General features: G+C 37.2%; 1 protein-coding gene across 1 annotated transcript in view; it reads left to right on the plus strand.

Moving 5' to 3' along the window:
- Nucleotides 1–20,792, plus strand: part of LOC130579274 (type II inositol 3,4-bisphosphate 4-phosphatase-like) — a 147,874-nt gene that overhangs the window by 83,865 nt on the left and 43,217 nt on the right. The window contains exon 3 of the mRNA XM_057375935.1: nt 14,813–14,897. Within this exon, the coding sequence (XP_057231918.1) occupies nt 14,813–14,897 (85 nt within the window). The remainder of the gene's footprint in view (nt 1–14,812; nt 14,898–20,792) is intronic.

Genomic DNA, 20,792 nt, shown 5'->3' on the forward strand with positions numbered 1-20,792 from the left:
CTGCTTTCTGGGACTACAAGTCAGCTGGGTTTGGTGGCAGCCCAGGGAGAGGAGGATGCTGCAACTCCTCTGCTAGTGGGAAGTGTTGSGGGGAACTGTCATATAAACAGGCTGATTCCCTTCTCTTGTATTTCCTTTCCCTGTGGCCTTTATGTGCACCTCTTCAAAGGAACTGAAATTSTAATAAGAGTTGCAAATGTCTGGGAGACTTCTTGGTCCCTTCTCTGTGCTTTATTTGCTCCTGTATCCTTATGCCTTTGTGTCACCATCCAGTCCCTTATGTGTAGGTGGGAGCCCTTCCATGTTTATGGAGAAACTATAGTGATAATTATTATTATAGTGATAATTTCAAGGAATTCCCTCCTTAATATAGTATGAATTTCAGAAAAATGAAAAGTGGGAAATAAAATAGAGCAAGACAGATGAACCTTGAATCTAGCCACTATGTCTTCACTTCATGTGGCATTGCATTAACATTACTTGATGTCAACGATTTGGGTTTGCAGAAATTTGTAAAACTTACCCATTTGTAATTTTTTTTTGGTTTTTCTGTCAACTTTGAGTTAAAGTGTGAGATTGACTAATTACGTGTGTGAGAACATACAGCTGGAGAATCTTATGGTACAGAAACTCTACTAACATCACTGGCATTTTGGACTGAGGTGGGCTTTACCATTGTTTCTGGCAGTTCAGCTCTTATAAAATTTAGAGGCATGATGAATGGTGGTGTCTGAGGATAAATAAACTATGTGAAACTCTTTTTTGGGGTACTACATGAAAAAAAGCATAGTTTCATTCATTTCATTAAAAAAAAAAAAGCTAAAACAAAAATAACCTACAAAATAATGAAGTAGAATCAAAATATAGTATAAAGTTTAATTACAGATAATACATTCAAAAGCTGTTGCAGGAAGYTTGAAATTGGCAAAAAGAATGTAATAATTTGGGATTAATTTATCTGGGGTAGTTATTACTATGGCATAGCCAGAAAGTACCAGAAAAAGATATTTTAAAACATGTGTATGCAAAAAAATTATTGTTTTGGATGTCCAAGTAAAAACAAGACATTCTGCTAGATTAATATGGCTATTGAAAAGTTTATTTACATTTTCCACAACTAAAAAATTGATATAAGAAATGTCTTAATAGGAAAAATTCTGGTCTTCTGTTGAAGACTTTTCTGCTGTGCTACTTCCAGAGTGTGTCTGTGTTCTTCAGATGAGAGCTCAATAGCTGTGAGGAAAAGAACATATTGACCTAGGCATAAAAGCATTGCTTTTTCTCCTAAAAGTAAATTTCCAGTTTAAGCATTTATTACAAAAAAAAAAAAAAAAAAAAAAAAAAAAAAAGGGGGAAGGGGGCATTCTGTGGTATGTGTATTTATGAGCACACATTGTTCCAGTAGTTTCTTTTTTAGAGTTTCAACGTTATTCCTGTTGATTAAAGAGTATAAAAGCCTTGAAAATTTAGATTTGTGTGTATGAACTTGTGGATATGATACTGCTACTTAACATTCCTAGCCAGCTGCTTGGATTAAATTCTAGCTGCATTTAAGAAAGTGTTCATTGTGTTTCAATTTATTCCTGGCAAAAGAGGTTAAAAGGCAGCTGTAGTTCTCATCTTTAATATATTGACRTGGATAAGATGTTCTGGAAACCTGATTCTTTTTTACTTAAGGACTTCTTCCTTGTGTGAGAAACTTATCTAAAGAGAAGTTCTGTGGCAAAGAATTAGCRAAGACTGATCGTGCATATCCCTGACAATTGTGAGAAAGATTAGTTGGAATGAGGCTAATTTCATTCTCTTTTCCTCAGAAATTACTGCATTTATATTGGGTCCTTAGAAGAGAGTAATTACARCTACTGGCTTAAGAAAGCTTAAAGTCCTAATTTTGGTTTCACTTCTTTGGTTTATTGATATTAGAAAAATGAAACAAAAAAGCCCTCCAGAAGTGCTTCACGGTCTCTGGAAATGACACTGGCAGTCAGATCTTTTAAGCAATATTCTGTACATGGAAATACTTGCTGAGCTTTCTTCTTACTGCTTTTATGTCCATTCCTTGCCTTCCTCTTGGTCTGTTTGTGAACATCTTTGCTCAGGATCGCTGTCCATGGGTCTTGTGTGTTGAGACAATCTTGCTATGCACATTCCTGGGGTGATGCCAAGCTTGTTTTGTGCAAGAAGATGAGACTCATGTGGCTGAAAAGCCTTTCTTTTGCTTGGTACAGGTGATGAGTAAAAGATTTGTGCAGGAGGAAGACTATTAGAGATGGGACCATCTGAATGGAATCACAGCTATCTCCCTTTTTATTTTTAGCAGTTTTTACCAAATTTCAAAGATGGCGATCTAATTTTGCTTTAGTATTGAAGTCTAGAGCAACGTGAAAAGGAAAAAAGAAACAACTTAGTGGAAGTTGCTGTTTCCTACAAAGTTGTTTGAGTTCAGGGCTTGATTAACAAAATCAGCATTGCACAGCTTTATCCATTCTTTTGTCTCAGACTCTGGAAAGATGAAGGCAGTAGAGGGGCCTGCAAAGACTCAGGGAAACAGGGCTCCAAGCCTAATGTACTCAGTGAGTAGAGAGAGCGGGTAGCTGCAGGCTTCCCCCAAAAYAGGAATTTGCAAAAAATCTGTAGGGGTTCCAGTAAAGGGAGGAAATAAGATTTTTTTCCCTTAAAATTCCAAAAGAGAAAGAAATTGTTGTATTCCCACTCTGAGAAAATATCCAGGATCACAGGTGGGCATCGTATTCCTTTGGTCCCCTGTCARCACCAACATGAGATCACTCCTCTCTGAGTCCTGCCTGGTGGGAATCTGGTGGTGTTTGACCTAGAGAACTGAAAATGCCGATGTAGGAATGGTGCTGTGGCAACCTTATTGTCTTACCAGGCTRTCTGCAAGCTCACAATGTCCTAAAGTGAAGCTGGGGTGGATRTGACAAAATAAAATAGTTTCATTAATTATATTTCTTAGAAATGTTCAGCTGGTGGGTTCTCCTCGTACCTTATCAAACACGATTACAGCGTCTCGGGATGATAAACATGCCCCTTCTGTAACACTGAAAAGTCACTGTTAGCTGCTTTGACATTTAAATTAGTAGTAATATGATGGATATTGTGGGTATTGAAGTCAATGTTGTAAGTAGCTTCACAGGGATTCTATGCAACTGAGTATTAATACTGTACTAATTCTTTAATGTGCTGTTATTTTATTATACCCTAGATTGCTGGTTACCCTTTATTCTGTGTCATTTTGATCAGTTTCCCGGGGAATATTTAATATTTCACTCATGTTTAGRGCACAGCAGTTACAGGGAGAAGGTGTATGAAGCAATAAATGGCATTTTGAGGGTGGCTAAATGCCAGAGCAGTGATGAGGCTGCAAAATGAGAGAACTAACTGTGAAAGGGTTTTTTTTTTGGGAAGCCTTTTTCTGTTTTTCTCTAGATGGAAAATAAAACTAGTAAGTGGAAGTGGGAGAAATAATGTTCTGTTTATTCTACATTGAGAACACTTCACTTTGCTGCTCACTAAGCATCTCTACTTTGTGTGTGAGCTGCTCGTAAAAGTCTGTCTGGAATGATTTGGCAGCATGGCACAGGAGAACTCTTACCAAAACCACAAAGGAGCAAATGTGTAACTCTGTGTTAGCATCGTACACTCATCTGTGTGCAGGGGGATGCTTAGCATGGGTAGTTGTAGCATTTTGTGGTCATACATCCTTGTGTTCATGGCTGAAAGCACTGCAGAGATGGAAGCAGACTTTGAAACAGGATTTTTCTGCATCTTTTGATGTCTGTAATGAAAAAGGATGTTTTATGTGGCCTTTTTGGGAGTTGATGTTTGGGGATTTTTTATTTTTTTGGGAGGGGTTACTATGGCTGAAATTTCTCTTAGTCAATTTTAATGCCATCTGGAAAGTTTTTGATTTGTTGTTTGAGAACTGTGCTAAAACTATGACTCYAGGGCTTAGTTTTTTCCCCTCTTTTTTAGTCCTGTAATTGCAGCTTCAAGTTGGAATATGAAGCCCTCATGAAGGTTGAACTTGGCTCTGTAAAGGATTTCTAGGCTGTTATGTTGCAATAAACATTGACATTTCCAGGAGACTGTACAGCTTCATCGTCTTGAATCCACTGCTTTCAGCTGTGCTTTTATTTTAATAACAGTCATRGATGTGTTTTAATTTCATGCTGAAAAAAATCTTTGGGGAAACTTAATTACTATTATCTGTAGTTCAGCATTTGACATAGTTGTTTCAGAAACAATAAGCTGCCTTTTTATGACTGAAGAAGAGGAAAATGTAGAAGGGCAAGATGAAGGCTGTTTATCCTTAACTTGCTCATGATTGTGCAGTAAAATCACTTTGTTGCCAGTGAGATTTTAGAGTCTTTTATCTAAAGACCTTCAAGCTCACTATGAACCAATAACCTAAAAACCTCCAAAATTTGAATGCTAAAATGCCAGAATTATTGTAATTTTTGCTTTGTTCCTTTTTCCCAGGAAGCAAATGCATTTGTGATTTGTCACAGTTCACGTTTATGGTGAGATAAGTTYAACCTAATTCTGCATAGCATGTGCAAGATTTATTACTCAGTGTTTGCTTATAGACAGCTTTGTCAGCAAACTGTGACTCTTCAAATGCATGGGCTCTTGAGGCTGTGTATGAGGACATTGTATGGAATGTTCTTCTTGGGGATGATCTGTTGTCTGCTGGAATTGGTCTCCAAACATGGTTCCACACCATTATTCAGCCAATGAGTCACAGGTTTAGAACACTCTCTAAAAATTAGGATAGGATTCTTGCAAAAGTTCAATCTGCATTTTGTAGCCAAACTCAAATACTCAGAGGTAAAAATGAAAGTACTCTATGTAGTTTTGGGAGAGCTCTGTAGTGATCCATATGCCCTTTTGCCCTAACCTTATCTGTGTTGTATGCTTTCTGCATATTTCCAAGTGTTTTCAAACACAGTTTTACTGGGGATTTTATTTTTGATTCCTTTGTGGTTGTTATGGGAGTACGGTAAACTAAAAGAATATCTTTTGTAGATATTTAAAATAAAAACCACRGTAATGTCTGGAAAAAATAAAGGAAATTATAAAAAAATGTATAAGGATTGAATGTATTATGCTGAAGGAATTGATACAAGTTCATTAAACACAATTACCCATTAGTTCAGAAAGGTTCCTGAACAAGCTCAGTAGAAGCTTTGGAGGTATTTGAGAAAAGCATGATTGTGAGCTTGCTCTGTACTTAGAGAACTCCCTACTCATTTGCCTTTGCTTATTGTCATAAATTCATGTGATGCTATGTGGATCTTGGCACAGATGCCACAATTATTATGYAGTTTATTTATTTAGGCATTTTTAAATTTTAGTTTTCTGGCTTCTGTTTGGATGTAAATGTGTCCTTTTCGCTATTAAAGTGGTCTGGTTAGGAAATTAACTGTTTGAATTTTTGTAAGACACTGACATTACTGGAGTGATAAGCAATACTGTTTCTCCAGAAGACAGCAAAAATTTCRTACTGTTTTTATTCTTGCCTGGTTTCTTTATTGTGCAGCATTTTTGATATAATAGGTAGAATATTGGAACAACTTGTGAAGCAAGTTGAGACAATTATCTTGGTGGTGGTAAAATGTAATATTCATTTCATAAATAGTAGCCAAAGATGGCCTTTGAAATAGCTTTACTATTCTATAAAMGATATGTATTTTAAGGCATATTTTAGAGCTTTTCACTTACCCCWGATTTAACAATAAATTTTATGCTTGCTGTTTATAGCCAACATATTATATGGTAGACTTCAGTATGAACACTGTATTTGAGGCGTTTGAAATATATCAAARTAGTATTTAGGTGTAAATAAAGAAATATTGATGCTGCAATCAATGGTTTCTGGATAATTACCTTTGAGTAATCCAACTTTATAATGGCTCTACTCACTTTGCTTTGAATGTAGAACATGATACTTAAATATTTGAGAATCCAGAAGACTGATAGTAGTTTCTGCAGGTGGACACTTTTGTTCTCTATGCTCATGGCTTCAAATAGAGATTGCATAGCTGGAGTTTTCAGTTTGGGACTGAATTTTGTGGTTTCTTTTTAAATATACTTTGATTTTTGAAAAATGTCGGAAGAAAAGATTTACAGAGAGAAGGTAGAATAGATCTAAGTGCAGATAAAAGTTTGCTTTAATGTATTTACTCATCATTATTTAAAGGAGAATTTCTGTTAAAAAGGTTAGAAACCCCACGCTATGCTTTGATAGATACCCTTGAAAACTTTATTTGAACTGCACATCGAGTCACTGAATGTAGTTTGAATTTAAACATATGATGGTGTCCCCACTCAAACAATAGCTACCTTCCTTGCTCACACATACTCACCTACTGATCTTTTCTTCCTAACTGCTAAAATTACCTTTCCTAAAACTTCTTTTTGTGGGCTCATTACTGCTATTTTCCTTTTGTGCATATTGCTGTGAACAATGATGATGGTGGTGTATCTGACGCAGGAACACAATGAAGATCAGTAGCCTGAGGCTGTGGGGTTTATTAGACCAAGGGATGCAGCTGAGAAGTGGCACRTTCTTGATCACAAATGCCTTTTTTAAGGTCTGAAATAAAGAAAATCAGCATTCAAAGTTAAATAGAAGGTGATGACCATTCCTCAGAGTTAAATACAGATAAATTTTACCATTTCAGAAACAAAAGATAATTCCTGGGAGGAGAGGCAGGGGAAGAGTAGGGAGTGTTCTCTTGGTGGAAAGAAGAGATGAGAAAGCAGTTGCCTCCTAAGGGTCAGAGACAGGCATTTTATAGCTGGTAGAATGCAGGAGTTGGCTGGGGGGAAGAGATCATACTGGGCCCATAATTTTTATTTTATAGCCCACTGGATGYATTTGGTATCTAGCAGAGTTATGAWTTTTTGCCATTATATGACTTTARTTCTTTGTAAAGCTGCRTCCTCCATTCCAAAGCTCATGTTTGGGAAGCGCTGTGCAGGTTTCCCTCGAGGATGGTCTGAGAGCTCAGAGATGAAACAACTATTTTATGAGAAGTCCTCCTGCTGATATCTGGCTGTTTTTGTCCCCTATCAATTGCCTGCRTGAATGTGCTTTTTTCTTGAATGTTTGTTCATGCTTCATTACAGTTGTTACAAATATTTTAAAATAGGAATAGATGATGTTCTRGTAAAGCAAAATGGTTATTTTTTCTGGGCTGAAACACTTGTTTTTCTAAAATCTCTATAAAAATTTGCTTGTTAATAATAAAATGGGGTGAGTTTAATGTTTGTGAGATTTCACCATTTCCTTTGATATTTAACTTAAGCATTAGTCTTGTTCTTACAACATTTTCCTCCTGATTCCCCAGGACCAAAGTTCAGCAGTTTGTCATACAGATGCTTTGCTAGGTCCTGTTTCATGAGAGAGTTCCTGAGGTGTAATCCTGAACCCCAGAAAGCTGGTATTTGTGTCTGAAATAAAACAATGTTGTCAATCAGCAGGGAAGGGAGACATTTTTCTTTTTAAAACTAAAATTGAAGGAGGTTCATAAATCTGTTTAATTTTGAAGAGTATGATGTAAGCTTTCTAAATTAGAGAGCTTATAACCTAGACGGTTTTTCTCACTGTGCCTTTTATGTCCAGTGACTTATTGTTTGCAAGGGAATATGAGAAGTTGTTTCTCCAGGAGGTAAAAAAATCACATAATCTTTCTTTCTAGGGCTGTGGTCTGAGGTTTCTTGATTCATTTTCCCTCAAACATGATATCCTCTATACATGTCTTCTACATTTTAAAGGCCTAATTCTGCTGTTCAYACAAAGAGCACAGATGTGCAGATTAAAGGCAGAATGTACCTTGCTCTCGCATATCTTCTTATGCCCCATCACATTTGGGAGTGGTCTGCAGGGTTACCAGTTCTTTAGCTGTAAAAAGGAGAGGAAAGGAAAAGCAAATACTGGAGAAGGAGTGGTGAAGTTAACATGAAGAAGCTTAAAAAAGAATTAAAGTACTTATCTTATTTGATTCTCTATTTAGAAGATGGTGTTTATGGATTTTGGGCCTGGTGACAGTTTACAGGYCTGCTAGGAATTCTTCTGATCCTCTTAGGGACTACAGCTAATCACACAACATCCATCTCCTAGCATGCTGAGWCTTAAGCATCCTGAAAAATATTCTGTTTGCTTCCTCCAAAAGCACTGTTCAGGAGATTAAAGCTCAGAGGGTGTGTGGGGGAGAATCATAGCCTGCTTTCAAATGAGCATCACTCTGGGCTGTCCAAGGAAGCAGAAGAGAAGGAGTTATCTTTACAACACATACATTGGGTATATTGGTAGTTTATAATTAAAACTATTCAATCCTTTTAATTTTTGCATTATTTTTATTCCAATTTTTTWGAATCTTAAGGTTGTGGGAAAAGTTGATGGCACACAGTGAATTTTGGGTTCATTTTTGATTTTGGGAATACTTTCTGGGGAAGACATAAGAAAGGTTAAAAAGTGTATTTTGTTATAAAGAGTTCCATCCCGAGGCTGTCTCTGGAGTTCTGTGGTTCCTGAAGCTCCGTCTTGAATAAATCACAGTTCTCTGCAGTGGTAATTTGCACAAAATATTACTTGTTGGAGGCCAATGAGTAGAAGACAGTTTGGTCTTGTTTTTCTCTGCTCTTGAAATATTTTTAAAATGCCATTTTTGCTGCAATTTGTGTTGTCATTTATGTTTGTACTTTAAATATATTCGAATAATTGCGCACAGAGTTTGTGCATCATTTAAATCAATGGTCTGTGTGATGCCTGGAAACATCTTTCACTTCCAAGAGCRCAGAGAAAACAGTTATATAAGCAACAATTTTCATTCACTTTATATACTTGCATTCTTCATTTCCCTTTCAATATAGTTTTTCTCGCCTTCTGATGCAAATAATTCTGATCACTACATTGTAAGAGGAAGTCTAGCATGAATGACTTGTTGAATATAACCTAAGATCTAGGAACTGTGACTGCCTGGTGCTGTCACACCTGCATACATKGTGAAAAGAAGGTAGGCAATGAGGTGAGAAAATCTGATACTTGCTAAATAGTCAAGATGGGGTGTCAAGTATGAGTAATCTTAAAATGCCCTAACAAGTCTAAATCATTAGCAATTAAGTGGCAGCTAAAAGGCAACATCCATAAATGTGAAATTACATGTATGAAGAAAGATTATAAAAGTTTTCCTTAAAAATGATGATGATTTTACATCAAAATAATGGGGCTTGGCACCAATTCCTGCCTTTCTGCCCCAGAGTGAGATCTGTATAGATTTATATTTCTCTTAAAAGATCAGAAGGATGMTCAGTTGTGTTCAAAAAGTAAATTGAATATTAGGAGATGTTGACGAAGGAGAGAACAAAGCAGGGAGCTCTGTCTGTAAAGATCCACCATGCAGTTAATTTCCTCTCATTTTACAGGACATAGAAAATTTCAGAAAAAGGACTGTTATCAGGACAAGAATTAGAAGATAAAATTTTCATCCCAGATAAGAGGTGATGACCCAGGTAGTGTGTGATAGTAACCTAAAAAATCATTAACARCTTGAAGAAGGAGATAAGGATTCATGGTTTACTGTCTCTTCCAGTGTGATGTTAAATTATGGTGGGGAAACTGGATTGCAAACAAACAAAAGAAGATGGCTTTTGATGGAATGGGTAGTGAAAAGAATGGAATTGCTTGCCATAATGTCCTGTGGATGCTAAAAGTAGACATGTACTGGAGAAAGGAGCATTATTGAGTGTAAGTGAATGGAAAAGGCATCTGATGAAAAAATCCAGGTCTGAAAACAGTGGGAAACTGAAAGAGGACTGCATGTTGTTTCCCTGCTTTTCCTCTTCCTTGGATACTTCCTTATGTCACTTTCAAGCAGAATAAGGGGTCTTTGGTCTGATACAGCTGTTTGCTAAGAAATATTTCACATTAGTTTTATGTCAAGTATGCACRTGCTCAGACATACAGGAATTCTCAGGATTACCACAATCTCTCTGGGGRAAAAGCTGTGGTCAGGGCTTCTTAATGTTTCTGAGGTGAAAAGGAGTATTCAGGGAACTGAACAGAGATGAATGCCACATATTTTATGTAACAGCCAAAATATAGATCAGAGTGAAAGAAYTTTCCCTAAAAAAGGGAATTATCTGAGGTGTGTGTTGTGATATATCACTGGAGTCTTGCACCAGAATATAACTTAAAMAAAATTAACTAATTAGTATCTTAACTATAAATAACTAACTTCTGGTGGGAGGGAAAGTAGAGTTTTTTTCAAGCTGAAATAATACATGAAGTGAATGTGGGGTGTGAATAAACAGAATGTGTATTAGTACACTATAATTATTACTAATGCATTTTGAAACTGAAAAGGAAACTACTTTTGGTTATGTACTCGCTTTTGTTAAAGGTAATGACCCATTAAAGGTAGTTTTCTGTTCTGTAGAACTTATTCAGTGATGTAAGTCAACATTTTCCAGAGTGAATGCAGGTTATTGGTACTATATTGTCAGCTGGAAGTTGGGATCCGGTAGCACTGTGTGATGGTTTAATCACAGTGTGTAGCTTGTGCTTTGTAAAGATGATTTGAGCATCTTTCACGAGCTGGCAGTTTGTAGAGATTGTAATGAACTACCAGGTTACAGCCTGCCTGCAGTAATTGAACCTCATCAGACAGAGAGCACATCTTTCCTTATCACACAGCTTGGGTTGTAGGGTTTGCATTACTTAATAGACACAGGGTAGAGATATAATACAGCAGAAGAATACATAATATTAAAGGACATTTCAGATYRTTGAATTCTCTTTATTATCATTTARAGCGGTGTTTTTAATTCTGCAAATTATATGCCTGTGATTGCCATGGAGTCATTYGTTAATACCTCAAAATTAGAACAATTTCTTTTGCTCTATTTGGTAATGGGATATTGCTGTAGAAATATACTGAAATCAATTTAGGACTATTAGCTTTTCTGTTTGTGACTGATATAACCCTATAATTCCATTCCTTTTTTTCTTGTTGAATCTATAAGAAAGCTGTGCTTTATCTRTGGAGTGGKGAACCTCACCAGAATAGCAAATGTRGGTGGTAATGTTTATAGGGTAGCCAAAAGTGTGACCTGTGCACATGCCTGCATTATTGAGCTCCTATCAGTCTGATCAGCTCATTTGCCAGTACTGGGGAAAAGAACTGATGTAAATGTAGCATCCCTAGTCTACAGGGTTTTGATTTAATTATTTCAAATTTGTGATTTTATGCTTCTAAAAGAAATCAACTGTGCAATTCACACACACACCACACGCACCTCATCCCCAGCTGGCTGTGGAGGCTTTTAATAATGTCTTATTAGAAGGGTTTTTACTTTCTCTAGTGCTTGTTCTTTCTACAGTGCTGTAGCTTCACTTTTCGACTTACTGTTTTTACACAAAGGAATTACTCAGAATGTCACTTCTAATTTTAACTGTCAGCTTAGTTCTTGATATAACTACCAGTAAATTCCCTGCCCCAACTCCAGSAAGAAATCTCCTATTGTAAAATCAGTTCTTAATGATACAGTCCTTTCCCCCAACAATGGTACATCAAGTCAGATCTATAGGAATGCAAAAATAGCTCAAACGTGATGTTATCTTTGAAATATTCAACAGTTTCTTAGTGATTTAATTTTCTAGGTTTGGGGACTCTAGCAGTTTCACTGAGATATTTAATTCAGTTTTAGAAATCATTGAATTGTCTCCTCAAATCTCTGTTTTAAAATAATTTCCTGATCTGGAGTGATGTTGGGGTGCCTGTTGGTTTAGTCAGTATTGAGAGAAAGATGTAATTGTTTAAGGTCTAGTTGCTGTTTGGCATTTGGATTGATCCAGTGAGTTTTATAAAAATTATCAAAGAATACCAATGGCAGGAAGAAAAAAAAAAATCCTAATGTATTGCATCTTACCGCAGTAGATTTGAATTTGATMATATTTTCCATCCATAAAGACCAGATCATTAGAACATACCCTTTTAATAAAGTCAGACATAGAAAAATAAAATAATAGCTGGTCCAGATGAGCTTATGTTATGCACCTAAAGTAACAGAGAAATTTTGAATCTCTTCAGGTACTGAAAAACAAAGCTGATCCTTTATCAGATATGCTTAATGGTTTCCTTGATTGCAATCCTGTCATTAAATTTGTAAGTAAATTTCTTTTAGCTTTCTGTGTGGCAGAGCATAGTGCAGCTCATCTAAACGATGAAAAGTCTGCCATAATAGTAATTCTGAAGGTATTTCTTCAATGATTCAGGTTTGTGTCAGGATGTGCAAAATGTTTTGCAGCAGCATATCCTTTATTTTCTGGAAGTGTTACGCTCTTTCATCCCTTTTTCTTGTTTCCCTGCTTGTTCCCTCTCATATACAGAAAACGTAAATACACTTTGCTCAGTGTTCTGGATTGCATACCTTAGGAAAATATTCACATTCATTGGAAGTTGCAGCATTGCTCCATTCCAGCTTCCACTGGTGCAGAGAGGGGAGTAACTCCTGTCTAAAGAGGCTCTTGAGCTGCAGCATCTCGGTCCCAAAATGCAGAGAGCTTGAAATCATCTTCTTCTCTCTTGTGTTTGCAGTTACAGTTGTGTRTCAACTGCCTTGTGAGACAGACTGCACTGAGACAGATTCCCCTGAATTAATTGAAAGCTATTTTTGCTGCCATTTGTTTGTGTTATTCACACGCCTTTCATATACAACACGAAGTCTTTCAGTCTTGGCAACTGTAGCAAACTAGATGGAAGCTGTGATTCCTCATTCCTGGTCTTTCCAAATACCTGGCTTGTTGCCTTCCAAAATAAACTCCTTCTTTTGGTCATCTCTCCTCTGAAAGATTGACAATTCTCAGAGGAATGAGGCTGCATTATCCACTTTTCAAGGGAGGGTTRTCTGGAAGAGTCTGTTGGGGCTTTGAAATTCAAAGAATTAAGATAGTTRTCAGGATCACTGCAGTGGAGAGCTCTTTCTAATTAGTCTGTTGTTTGTTTTTTGGATTGTTACTGCCTGTTTTCCCAAAYTGACTTTAGCTGTTGCTCATAAAGRCTCCTATTTTACTTTCCTGCTAGACCCTCAAARATTCACTCAGCACTTGCGAGTCACTTCTGGGTTGTCACTAACTTGCTGCATTCTATAAATAAAAAATTTCTCAACGTAATACTTGTGTTTCTACCAAAACTCACTGTTTTTTCACTATTTGGTCATTTTCTCTCTTTTTTGGTTTTTTTAACAATTAGATTTTTTTTCTGTTTGCATGACAATATATTCCTTTTAGTCTAGCCCAGCCTGAATAGTATTTCAAAGAAATCAATTTATAAGTATTTTCTAGATATTTTCTTAGTCTACTACAACTTCTCTCTTCAATTCTGGTGTATTTCAATGCAACATGCTCTTTTTTAAAATTTTTTTAACCTTCTGTTGCCTTTGGATGTTGATTTGTGTTTTGATATCTGGGTTTGGAATATTCATTTAGTGAGTGGTAAAAGGTTAGAGAGAATAAATATAGACTTTTCTGGGAACTCTTTGTTAGTCTTCCTGAAATGCTATGTGTTCTGTTACTAGACACTTTTTCAGTTTTATTAAATTTCTGCAATTTTTGTCAGGAAGGGCAGTGTTTTACTGGGTAAGATAGAGAYGCTTTTGTGAGAAAAACAGGAACARGACATCTATTTGAAAATAAACATGAAACYCTCRGCAAAAAGTTTGAGTCTGGTTCTGRCAGGCCAAATAACASAGCACAGATGCAGAGAAAGGGGTGGGCAAGAAAACTTGTGTGTGTTAGGCAGGTGTTGTAAATACGAGCTGTTTTATTAAGTTATTCATTAAGTGTCAGATATGTGAAACTAAAGTTCAGGCTTTTGGTAAAATTRMTGCACAATATTTCAWCTTTAGGATCACTTGGAATAAAGTAGGAGGAGTGTTAAAATAAGAAAGGAGTGTTAAAGCAAGATTTTGCATTTATACCTGCAGAATCTCATTGAAGTAGAGAATGAGCTCTGTGTCATTCTTGTTGGGAACCTGGAACGAAGGGATGTTCTAAGGGTTATTTGTTACCAGATGTTAGGGATAAAAAGTGGATAATAAAAGTTTTAAGGGAAAAAAGATTAATTCCAAGGAAGTGATTGATAGCTTCACTCTTCTGAAATATGAGTCACGCTTACTAAACTAGAAGAGTCTGCATCTTGTCTGCAAAGCACTCAYGAGAAATGATCATGTAATTTGTATCCTATTGCATTCAGCAATAGGTCCATATCACTTAATGYTATTTGAATTGCATAGCCAGAGACCATATTCAAAGTCTGAAGTGCTGATAAAGAAATCCATTTCAAATAAAAATTGAAGTGAAGTGCATTCTGTAAAATTATACATTATTTTGTTCACTTGAAAGTATCCTACTCTTTGAATAGAATCTGATGTTTGATTCGGCCTTGTTAGAAAATATGAAAGTTTGAATGAGCTGGGCTTGCCTCACTTGCTCAGGAGTGAAATGTCATCTAAACTTTTAAATACTTGAAGCATGAAAAAACCCTCCTAAGCCACTTTTAAATGTTTCCTGCAGAGTCTTTTCTTACAGTTTATTCCTTTTGTAACTCGTTGAGCTGAAGTAGGGTGGCACAGAGCAGTAATTAAAGAATGCCTGTATCCATCTGCCTAGTGACTTCTATGCTTGCTTATCTTTGTATCTCCATRTCACATCAGCTGTGAACAGCCAAACAGAAGGACTTCCCAGTCAGGTTCCAAATCCTAAAGTTTTGCCATCTTTGTTTCACAGAGCTCTGAAGCCTCTGAAGTGGTAGTCCTGGAGCGCTGCTGGGTTGTGGAGTTCAAGARTAAAACAAATGCTTCAATAGTTCTCAGTAAGTAAGAGATATCTCAATGTGTTCAGTGTGAGTGTTCTATTTCTGCCAAAAAAATGACAATTGAAGAAACCCCAGCCACCCCACCCAGGCATTAAAACTTTGCTGAATGTTTTTTTTTTTTGCTCAAAGGAATTTAACTAAAATATATCCTGCTGTCTGTTCAATGCATACATTTAACTGCTGGTGGTSTCTGAATTCATGCCTATAAAGAAAACCTCAAAATCAATGAAAGTCATGTTGTCTTCTTCCTCTGACAATAAATAGAAGTTTGAGGTTCTGTATTGTCAGGTATTTTGTACAATGTGGGGTTTATATTGATTCATAGTCAATGCATCTTATTCTTCAATAACTAATCATTGCTAAACTCCCTATTAAATGACAAGTTTTCTGTTTTTCTCAACTCCTATCAATTCTTCATTCATAAAATTATTTAAAACAGCAGAAAAAATAGCTATCTCATGTAAATCAGAATCCTTGCTTTTGGGAAAAGATTTTATTTAGAGAAAGTGCTGACAGTTTTCTCTGCAGGAGCCACTCTAATAGCTATTGTGTTCAAAATTTTTTATGGCCTGGATTCTTTCTGATACCACTGCAGAGTTTTGAAGTCCTTAGCACAGTTTGCCATTTTCAGCTGTAATGGTCTAAGAGCAGAGTTAAAAAATGAGGCTGCATTTGTGGGCTTGATGGATACTTTCACATTCAGTGGAAGTTTCTATCATCTTTTCTTTTTATGCACCAAAATCTCCAGTCCACTTCTAAGAAAATGTTGCATTAATTATGCTGACTTTTGTTCTCACCYGCTGAAGTGATTCTTAGTGGTTGGTCATGTTTGAGAAGGCAGTGACTTAAAATATATTCATTGTGGAATTTATCCTTATCTGAGTAGTGTTCTGGGGAATAGCTCAAATGGCTCATCTTTTATAGGGAACARAATCATATGTTTTGTGCCTGGTGTTGAGGCACTGCATCAAAAAGGATTTCTTTCTGGGTTTGMAAGCATTGCTTTGCCTGACTGTAAGAGCTGAATGTTTCCCATTGACACTCAAATTGAGACTTTTCTAATTGTGCCCTCAATGAGTCCAATTCATTCATAGAATTACCAACTTCATGAGTATAAATACAGTCATGTCAGTTCCCTTCTGGCACTGCTTTTGCAATGCTTGAACACAAAGCTGCTGAASTGAGCCCAGAATGCAGCTGTAATTGCTGACAGGGCTCAATTAGCTTTGAAGCCTGCAAACAGGACAGTTTCTGCACAGTGACAACAGCAGGTTTTAAGCCCAAAAGCTGGGGACACAGGCAACAATGAATACTGAGTAAGCACTTCAGGCTGCCTGGGCAGAAAAAAGAGCCTGTGAATATGTGTGGAGGAAGAAACATGCTTAGTTAGGAACGAGCTGAGAGACAGACTTCCCAAAACCAAGTTTTTGAAGGTTGGTGGTGTATCAGTAGAAAACAGAGGTAAGGGTGGCATTCTGAGCAGCCTCTAGAAACATATGAAGAGGGGAAAAGAGTAAAAAGTGCATAAAACTCCAAGTAAACAGAGCCAGCAAATGATGAATACCTGTGACAGACCAAACAGGAGCCAGAGAAGAGACAGACAGGTAGAGGAGTAATGTATTTCAGACTTGGCACTTTACCCATGCTGGAGAACAAAGATGACAACCTGGCTGGTGATTTGTTGGATTGGAAAAGAAAGCCAGACTATTATGAGGTATTAGAACAAAACTGAAGACAAATGAAGATGATATACAGTGTACTGAATGRGGATAAAATACTAAAAGAAGTGAAATAATAATCCAGGTGCTGTAGGATAGAATAAAATTCAGAAGACAAAACTGGGGAGAAAAGCAAAACTCAGGAACTAGGAAGACAGGTCTTTTATCAGTAGGGGTTTTGACCATGAAAAGCTAGTTTCATTGTCACAAGATGAGATCCATTGGCTATTGGGAGCCAAAAAAAGCTGTAGAATGTGTATCTGGGACTTAAAAGGATTCAGATGAAAGCAGGATTGGGGGACATACCTGCCCATAATGTCAAATTCCTTGTGGATCTGATGGACAAGAGCTGTGCAGAAGCTGCAAGAAAGAAGGCAGAGTTATCTGTGAGATTTAACATGGCGTGGTAAAACAACATTTTCTTAATCTTGCAAGTTTCAGTTTGGGACCACAAAGGGGGATTTGAGAGAGCTTTTGCCATATTGTCTCCAAGTGTTTCTGAGTGGTGGGCTGAATCCTAGGAGTTGTAACAGTGAGAAATGGAGACTGACTGGGATATTGAGGAAGAGAAYGCAATGAAGGGCAGTGGAGTAAACATGGAGGGAAAAAGGACATTTTCATGAAACATCTGGTGATGCTGCTGATCACCTCAGGGCAATGTGGGCCCTGAAACAAGAGGGAAGTACAGAAAAGGTCAGATAGAGTCAGAATAGATAGTCAGGGCTTCAGGTGGAGTGAAGGAAACTCTGAAGGTTTCCAAGGGGGCCCATGGAAGGGAAGAAAACCATTTGTAAGGTGAAATATCAGTCTACRTATGCCTGATGGCTTCCACACACTCCTAATGAGAACTGGTCACCATTAGCAGGACAGGGTGCTTTGGGCCATTGCTGTGTTTCCCTGGAATGGGGCAATGGGAGCTCTGGATGTTCTGTGACTGGATGTTCTCCCAGGAGCAGCCTGAACTGACCCCTGTGCTGTACAGAGCCTTGTGAATGGTCAAYTCTGCCTTTCCTCCACCTGATGGTCCCCAGGAGACACAGGCACAGTGAAATGAAACAGATGTGAGAGGCAGCATGCAAGGACTGCCTTGTCTTGATCTGCAAATCTCTTCTGTCTTTCAGGAAAAGAGATTCCTTGTGGATTCTACTGCGTTATTGTGTGTGGCCCCTTAGGGAGATAAGAGCTGTAACATCTGGGTAGGGCTGGGGAGGAGGGTGGGAGGGAGCAAAGGAAAAAAACAGAGCTTTTCATGCAGGTCACAGTCATCTAAATCACATTGCTGTAAATCAGGAAAATTATAAACAAAGGGGCCTGTATGGAGGAACACCCTAAGACAGCAAGCACTCCCTTTGCCAGCTGTAGTACTCAAGCTACTTGGAGACTTTTGTTTCAATAGCTTGGAAACAGGTCAGGATTCCTCCCTGTTTTAGAGATGGAATAACTGAGGCACATGCAAAGGTTTCTCTTGCAGATCTAGGCACAGAATGAAGACCTCTGAATCCTGCTTTTTTCGAGGCAGACTGTTGGTCCAGCCAGAGAAATGAACTGCTCCCCTTCAGCAAATGCAATGCACTGCTTTGCAAGGAACTTTCAGTGAATGCTGCAGTGTGTTTGCTCAGGGATCCTGAGATACCATTGTGGTATTCAAATATTTGTGTGGTTTGCATGCCTTCCAGTATAGGTGTGGCATTTAATGAAAGGGTAGAAGCAGAGAGGCATGTGGGGARGCTGACAGGCATTAAAAGAAACAGAGTATTGTACTGCAGCAGTCAACCTGGAGTATCTTGCTATAGTAATTTTAAATATTCAGACCCTTGGTGAGGTTCTGTGGATCTTATAATGACAACTTATCTAAGTTTATTCCAGCATTGCAAAAACAAAAAAAAAAAAACCACTAAAGATAAAAATTTTAATAAAATTCTTTATCTTTGATTGAAAATATAACTTCCAAAGGAAGATTAACATAGCATCATGAGTAACCATGGGATGATTTCATCAYTACTAATTTGAACATGAAATGCATCAGCATATAGAATTCAGACAGCTTTGTGAATTAAAAGCCTCTGATGTCTGTATTAGAAATATCCTGCGGATATAATTTACGTATCAAAGCTTCCATTCTACTTTTGTTACAGCATATGGTAGTTAGCCGTGATGGTGCTTTATATTTTAGAGTGTCAGTGACTCACTGATATCCTTAACCATTTGGCTCTGCTGAGCTAGCAGCTGAGAATTTCATTTTTGCTGGTATGTGTGAAAAGAGACAGACAACCATTAAACTTTTTGAATTCTCCTACTTTGCATATTAGCATAAGAAGAAAAATAGTGATCCTCAAAAAAAGTCAAGGCTGTCATCATGGATGCTGGCCACTGGTTTTGTACATTTTCTTAATTTGAATCATCCCAGTTATTTCCTCTTTGTCCTGTTCATCATGATATTATGCTTATAACTCTCATGAAGGAAAATAAAGCAAGACAGAGATCAGTCTTCCTGTCTTTACCTGTCCAGTAAAATAAACCAATAAAACTGTCTTAAAGAAAAAAAAAAAAAAGCTAATAACAAATGAATAAGATGTAAAACCAAAGTGGAAAGGTGTTTGTTTTATTTTATTATGTTTAATTTTGAAAGCCTTCCAATTAAACTGCAGTCTTTTGAAGGACAAGAGTAATCTCCAATAACTGCCTAAAATTTTTTGGTGAATTCACAKAAATTGAGGTTTCTGTATAAAAGATTGTGATTAAAATTGCAACAAAGTACACTTAAAAAATTTAGAGGAAGCTCATTCAGACATTTTTATCTAGAAAATTCTTTTCCTTTTTAAAACAAGTGAACTATCAAAATAGAGAGAGAAGAGGCAATTGGTATTGTTAAAATTGTTGAAAAACTTAGGAAATGTAAGTTTTACTATGAAATAATGTGAAGAAGGAAAAGTTATCTGAGGATGAAGGAACTAACACCAAAACACATTTCTGATTTTAGACAGTTGGGTTAGAGTAGAAAAGGCTTTCCAGTGCCACTGGGGATGTGCCAGCATTCTTYGTGCTATTCCCTTATTTGACCTTTAGAGCTGGGATATTCTTTATTTGAGCTGCACAAGACCTGTGCACTGTAACTTTCTATTCTGACTTCTGTGGGACAAAATCTTGTTGAGATCAAGCTTCAGCAAAAGAGCTGTTGGTGAATGGAGCCGTGACCAGAAAAGGTTCTGTGCACAGATCTGTTTGCTTTCCATTATCTGCTTTCTCAGGTCTTGCTTTCAGTCTCTGGCACTGCAATAAGGAGCAGCAAGAGACCAAGACACAATGATATATAATTCTCCTTTGAATTTAATTTACTATTTTAATTAAACAAATCGTAATAGTTGTTTATTCATATATTTATATAATTCTTCTGATATGTCTGCTGTTCWTTTGAAGCCTTCATTACATTTGTTGGTCCGTTAGTTTCATTTTGGGAAAAATTAATGCCAATTTTTTCTCTGTACTGAAACTTGGAATTTCTAGTGTCTGAAATTGCTAGAGATTACTGTATGCAGCTGATTTAAAACAATAGTCAGCAACTATCAGAGGGAGAAGAGCAAAGAGATTATGATCTTTATTACATAAGTGAAGCTRYGTGCTCATTATTGYAACAGACWTTTTTACCAGTGTGCATTTTTCACRTTGTGTTCSTTCTGGCATGATGGCTTTGGGTACATAAACCTCCCACTACCTAAAGGGCATCTACAAGAGAGCTGRAGAGGGACTTTTTACAAGGCCATGGAGTGATAGGACAAGGGGGAATGGTTTAAASTAAAAATGAGSAGGTTTATRTTAGATGTTAGGAAGAAATTCTCTGCTGTGAGGGTGGTGAGGCCCTGGCACAGGTTGCCCAGAGAARCTGTGGATGCCCCATCCCYGGGAATGTTCAAGGACAGGTTGGATGAAGCTTTGAGCATCCTGATCTAGCAGTAGGTGTTCCTGTCCATGGGCAGGGRGTGGGACTAGGTGATCTTTAAGGTCCCTTCCAACCCAAACCACGCTGTSATTTACAGGCTTTGAAACAGAATGGGAAATTGGTAACTTACCTGCTGTTGGATCTGCAGAATAAAACTTTTTACATTTGCAGTGATGARTATTTTTCAGGCATTTTCATATGCTTTTCAGAATTTTACTTAGCTGTCAGAGTACTCCA

Source organism: Malurus melanocephalus, unplaced genomic scaffold (assembly GCF_030028575.1).
Source record: "Malurus melanocephalus ecotype Western Australia unplaced genomic scaffold, MMel_1.1 scaffold_265, whole genome shotgun sequence".
Classification (NCBI taxonomy): Eukaryota; Metazoa; Chordata; class Aves; order Passeriformes; family Maluridae; genus Malurus; species Malurus melanocephalus.